We start from the raw sequence: 6,524 nt of genomic DNA, 5'->3' as shown, positions 1-6,524 counted from the left end.
CCGGCTAATTTTTTCTATATATTTTTAGTTGTTCAGCTAATTTCTTTCTATTTTTAGTAGAGACAGGGTCTCACTCTTGCTCAGGCTAGTCTTGAACTCCTGAGCTCAAAGGATCCTCCCACCTCAGCCTCCCAGAGTGCTAGGATTACAGGCGTGAGCCACCATGCCTGGCCGTTTGCCTATTTTTAAATTGTTTATTTGTCTTTATATGATTGAGTTGTAAGACTTGTTTATATATTCTAGACACCAGTTCTATTATAGGCCTTTACCAATGATGTGCAAATATTTTCACCCATTCTTTGGGTTGATTTTTCACTTTCTTGATGGCCCTTTCAAGCACAAATGTTTTGAGGTGGTTTTTATGTTTTGTTTTGTTTTTGTTTTTGTTTAGGAAAGGTCTCGCTATGTTTGTTGCCCAGGCTGGTCTCGAATTCCTGGGCTCGAATGCCCTCCCACCTCAGCTTCCTGAGTAGCTGGGATTAGAGCACATAAAGCACATTTTAAAATTTTGATGATAGGCCGGGTGTGGTGGCTCATGCCTGTAATCCTAGCACTCTGGGAGGCCGAGGTGGGAGGATCATTTGAGCTCAGGAGTTCAAGACCAGCCTGAGCAAGAGCGAGACTCCGTCTCTACTAAAAATAGAAAAAATTAGCAAGTCAACTAAAAATAGAAATAAAAAATTAGCGGGTCATGCTGGCTCGCACCTGTAGTCCCAGCTACTTGGGAGGCTGAGGCAGGAGGATCACTTGAGCCCAGGAGTTTGAGATTGCTGTGAGCTAGGGCTGACACCACGGTACTATAGCCCAGGCAACAAAAGTGAGACTCTGTCTCAAAATAAATAAATAAATAAATAAAATTTTGATGATGTCCTGTTTATTTTTTCTTTTGTTTCTTTTGATACCACATCTAAGAACCCATTGTCTAATACAAGGTAACAATGATTTATGCTTATGTTTTCTTCTAAGAGTTTTACAGTTTTAGCTATTATATTTAAATCTTTCATCCACTTTGAGTTAATTTTAATATAGTATGTGAGCTAGGGGTCCACTTTCATTCTTTTGCATGTGGCTATTCTATTGACCCATTTGTTAAAAAGACTATTCTTTCTCCATTGAATTGTGTTAGCAAAAATTAGTTGATCATTAATGTGAGAGGTTATTTCTGGACTCCAAATCTATTCTATTGATCTATTTGTAACCTTATGCCAGTACCATAGTTTCTTAGTTACTGCAGCTCTATAATAAGTTTTGATCAGTAAGTGGAAGGGCTCCCACTTTTTCAGGGTGGTTTTTACTATTCTGGGTCCCTTGAATTTCTATATGAATTTTAGGCTCAACTTGCCAATTTCTGCAAGGAAATCAGCTTGATTTAATGTATGTAATAAGAATTACTTTAAATCTTTCCACTCTTTTGCTTTTTGTTGAGTCAAGTTCTTACTAGGTTGCCCAGGCTGGTCTCAAGATTGATTTGGGGAGTATTGCCATCTTAATAATATTAAGTCTTCTGATCCATGAACATGAAATATCTTTCTATTTACTTAGGTCTTTTTACATTTCTTTCAACTAAGTTTTGTAGTTTTCAGGGAATAAGTTTTATACTTCTGTTAAATTTATTTCTAGGTATTTTATTCTTTATGATGCCATTGTAAAGGGAATTATTTTCATAATCTCATTTTCAGATTGCTCATTGCTAGTGTATAGAAATACATTTGATTTTTGTATATTGATCTTGTATTCTGTAACCCTGCTGAACTTGTTTATTAGTTTTAATAGGTTTTTATGGATTCCTTAGGATTTTCAATATACAAAGTCATGTCATCTATAGAGATAGCTTCACTTATTTCTTTCAAATCTGGATGCCTTTCATTTCATTTTCTTCTTATTATTTTTTTAAAAGACAAGTTCTCACTGTCTTGCCCATGCTGGAGCACAGTGGCTATTCACAGGCATGATCTGGCCTTAAGCAATCCTCCTGCCTCAGCCTCCCAAGTAGCTAGGACCACAAGTCTATGCCACCACACTGGCTTATTTCATTTTCTTGCCTAATTTCCCTGGATAGTATATTATCCTGGGTGGAGCTGGACCCCATTCTACTAAGTGAAATATCACAAGAATGGAAAAACAAGCACCACATGCACTCACCATCAACTTGGTATTAACTGATAAACACTTATGTGCACATATAGTAGTAACATTCATCGGGTGTTGGGCAGGTGGGAGGCGGAGGAAGGGATGGGTACATATACACCTAATGAGTGCAGTGCGTACTGTCTGGGGGATGGACATGCTTGTGGCTCTGACTTGGGTGGGGCAAAGGCAATATATGTAACCTAAACATTTGTACCCCTGTAGTATTCTGAGATAAAATATATACATATAATTTTAAAAAGTTACCTTCAAAAAAATTTTCCCTGGCTAGAACCTTCAGTACAGTGTTGAATAGAGGTGCTAGGAGTGGACATAATTGTCTCTTTCCTGATCTTAAAGAGAAATAATTCAGTTGTTCACCATTATGGATTATGTTAGCTGGGGGTTTTTCATAGATTCCCTTTATTGAATTGAAGAAGTTCATTCTATTCCAAGTTTGTTGAATGTTTTATCACAAGAGGTATAGCCAGACATTGTGGCTCACACCTGCAGTCCCAGTTACTTGGGAGGCTGAGGCAGGAGGATCCCTCCAGGAGTTCAAGACCAGGCTGGGTGATATAGTAAGATCTCCCTCTTTTTTTTTTTTTTTTTTTTTTTTTGAGACAGAGTCTCATTTTGTTGCCTGGGCTAGAGTGAGTGCCGTGGTGTCAGCCTAGCTCACAGCAACCTCAAACTCCTGGGCTCAAGTGATCCTCCTGCCTCAGCCTCCCGAGTAGCTGGGACTACAAGCATGAGCCACCATGCCTGGCTAATTTTTTGTTTCTATTTTTAGTTGACTGGCTAATTTTTTTTTTCTATTTTTAGTAGAGACGGAGTCTCACTCTTGCTCAAGCTGGTCTCGAACTCCTGACCTCAAGTGATCCTCCCGACTTGGCCTCCCAGAGTGCTAGGATTACAGGCGTGAGCCACTGCGCCTGGCCCTGTACACAATTTCTGAGTCCCTGCTGTGGAACTGAGGGCAGGAATAGAGGCCCACTTCTCTCAACAATAACCTGCTTCATGAGCAGGGTTCTGAGCAAGGGCTGTAGCCTCTGTTCCTCTCAGTTAACCTCTTCCAACATGAGGCCTCAGCCCCATGAAAATAAGCTGGGGCAAGCAATCAGGACCCCAATATTCTCAGCTTGCCATACCTGGGGTCAAGCCTCTTCCCTGTGAATGGAGACTGGGTAGAATAAGGGAGCCCTCAATCTCTCAGCTTCACTCACCAGGAATTTAGCTTCTACAACTTGGGGTGGGGGAGGTGTGGATGATAGTGAGAAATGCTAAGATGCCATCTCTTGAGTGGGAGCTGAGGGAAGAGAGGGTCCCATTTCCTTGGCCACATCCACCCAGATTGGAGCTTCAGTCATTGCTCTGAGATGCAGAGAGAAGGGAGGGAGGAATTTATGCTTCAAGTGCCACAAATTCTCACAGTTCTTATTGAGATTTAATAAATTTTCCTGAATAGATGATTCTTCATTTGATGTACGCCCTTAGGACAATTCCCAGGGAATTTACGTAGTTGGTTTTTAAAATAATTTTCACTACTGATGGTTGTTTCCTGGGGAGTGGTTCCACAGAGCTCCTCATTCTCCCATTCCAGAGGAGAGAGTCAGACATAGGTATTCAAGACAAACTGATTCTAGATCTTAGAAGTCCAGGAGACATGGGAGTTATATTTTGGATCCCCTCTGGGATCATTTGGGTTAAGCATGATGCGTAGATGCCAGTCTGAGTAAATAACCTCCTGGACCTGAGAGCCTTGTGGTAACCGCCAATCCGTGAGGCAGTCGGGGAGGGGAGAAGACAAGCCCAGGGAGGGCTCTGCTGACCTTTGGAATTTCCCCAAGGCTGAAGAAGAGGATCCACTCAGATTTGGCGTATTCACTGGGAGCGCTAGGGAGAACATTGGGAAACTGGCACACAACCTGGAAATCTGATTTGAGGGATATGACGTGTTCTTTAGAGTCCCTGTCCTGACCAGATCTCCCCACCCCCACAAAGTATCGAGCACCCAGATTCCTGCCTTCCTTCAAATCGGGTCCCAAGAGTCAGACATTCCCTCTCCCACCTGTTAGGACCTGCCTTTCAAGCTTCCTTTCTCCTCCATATGAGTCTACCCCAACAAGACAGCATTATGCACCCCACCCCCCACTACAACTGGATACTCAGGGTGCTGACTTGAAAGTCCTGTTTCCTACCCCGGGACCACTACAGCCAGAACCCACACCCACCCCTAGAGGACTCCTAACTGCTCGCTGCCAAGTTCCCTGTCCTGCTACCGTCCTTGGTTGAGCACATCAGCTTCCCCAGCCCTAAACCCCACTGAGGGTGTGCCCCTGCCCAAACCTGTCTCAGCACTCTAAGCATACTTCTTCAGTTTCACTTGCCTGGCCATTCCCTGGGGCATAGCTCCTGTCCTCCTGGAGGACAATGCATGTACAGGTTCCAGGGTCCCCTGGGGCTTCGCAGTGCCCTAGCCCACACAGCTCCTTTCAGGGCCCCTCCCACTGGTCCTGACTATTTTACCCAATAGAGAATTTAACTTCAGGAGCTTTTCACTAGTCAGGCTTCAGCTGAATGTGCAACTCAATCCAAACTGGTTCAAGCTTCAAAAGGACCCTGAGGTGGTTTAGAGAACAAGGGGAGAGGCTGGCCTTGGGCACTGGTCTTGGAGTATGGAGACAGTGTCTCTCAAGGTCCTGCCCCCACTTCTCCCCAACATGCCTCCTCCCCTCAGCCTCGCATCTCCCTTGCCTTGGGACTGTAGAACCAGTTCCTCTGGACAATACCCTTACTATTCCCTTCTGAAGAAGAAATCAAGTCTTTCTTTGGGCATTTTCTGCTGTCTGCCCTTCTCATGGTCTAGCTTCTGTTGTTCCACCAGGCACTGTTCTGCCCAGCTGCCTGGTGCTGGCCAAGGGGTCTTCTGAGCAATGCATCCTCCCGTGCCAAGGACTTGCTCAGTTCTTATATCCTCCTGCCTCAGTTTCTCTCTCCTCCTGCTAGTAATCAAAGAGTCACATCAGAACACCATTTTCAGTACTATTAGCAAACATTTATTTAACGTCACAATATTCAATTCTATCAATGGTTTGTATAGTTCTTCTGTTAGCAATAGCAAATTCGCAGATAGTGCTTCTGTGTTAGCACAGTTCTCACAGCTTGCATCCCTTCACTCCTTGTGAGGCAAGTATTACTTTTCCTCATTTTGCTGATGCAGAAACTGAGACACGGAGGTCAAGTGACTTGCCCAAAGCCACACTGCTGACGTGCAATGTGCTTGTTTCACTGCAGGTGGAAGTGTAAGTGGATATAAAATACCTTTCTGGAGGGCAGTTTGGAAAAACACATTGACAGCTGAAAAATATCATTCTCTTTCATTTAGCAATTCTACTTCCAGGAATCCATCCTAAGAAAACAACTCGAGTTGAGCCATTTTGTTTACTGCAGCACATGGGAAATGACTGCTCATCCATCATGATGTTGGGCTTCATACGTCACAATGCACGTTTAGTATGTGGAATGGCAATGGGAGGTAGCTCATAATATGGCGCTAAATAAAGAGGTCAAAAATGTATACATAATATGTATATGTTTCGCAATAGGCCGTGATTTTTGTGGGTGGTGGGATGGTGATGTTTAATTTCCATATTGTGCTTTTCTTGTTTTCTATTTGTTAATTTATAATCAGAAACAAAAGCTAAGTGTCTTTGGCGTTTGATGCGGAGTTTCCAGGGCAGTGGGCCCAGGCGGTGGGTGGGGGCGTTGCTCCGGCGCCGAGCGGGTTGGGAGCGGGAGGCGGGCGGCGGTCCTCGGAGCGGGCAGGGGTCCCCGGGCTCTGCTCCCAGCGAGCCAGCGAGGCGACCGGGCCCTAGCGGCCTGGGAACGCAGCGGCGGGTCGGGAGCACTGCCCGCCCGGCCAGGGTCCAAGGAGTTCCAGCCTCGCGATGGCCTCGGCGGGCAGGACCTCTCTGTGGGCGAGAGCGGGCAGCCGGGACTTGGGAGCGGGCGCCCGGAGGGGAGCCCGTGCCCAGCCACCTTCACGTGGCTTCGTGCAGCGGGCGGACAGAGTCTCCTCGAAAGTCACCTGGAGTGACGCGGAGTCCCAGCAGCCCAGGTGGGCAGGGAGGGAAGGTGGCCCGGCTGCGGGACGCGAGAACCCGACCCAGCGCCTCCCTGGCGGGGCAGGGTCTGGAGCGGGCCTGGGCTGATGCTGAGGCCTCAAGGGCCAGGGTTCGCCTCCTGAGAGGTGCCCGGGGTGGTGGACGACGGTCGCTTCCTCATCGCCTCGCCGACCAGCCAGCCCTGGCCTGGCCTCCCTGCACGCCGCGGCGCGTGAGCCACTGCCCTCGCCACGCGGCGCCCCTGCGCACGGCACCCAGCGCCGCCCCCCC

At 46.5% G+C, this 6,524-nt stretch overlaps 1 protein-coding gene across 1 annotated transcript in view; it reads left to right on the top strand.

Annotated features, from left to right (window-relative positions):
• The first annotated feature begins 6,077 nt into the window (after nt 1-6,077).
• ANKRD53 (ankyrin repeat domain 53) overlaps nt 6,078-6,524 on the top strand; it is a 6,853-nt gene continuing 6,406 nt past the window's right edge. The window contains exon 1 of the mRNA XM_012646460.1: nt 6,078-6,247. Within this exon, the coding sequence (XP_012501914.1) occupies nt 6,078-6,247 (170 nt within the window). The remainder of the gene's footprint in view (nt 6,248-6,524) is intronic.

The sequence above is a fragment of the Propithecus coquereli genome, unplaced genomic scaffold (assembly GCF_000956105.1).
Source record: "Propithecus coquereli isolate 6110/MARCELLA unplaced genomic scaffold, Pcoq_1.0 Scaffold243, whole genome shotgun sequence".
NCBI lineage: Eukaryota > Metazoa > Chordata > Mammalia > Primates > Indriidae > Propithecus > Propithecus coquereli.
Note: the sequence above shows the minus strand (reverse complement) of the source record. Positions and strands in the feature narration are given on the sequence as shown.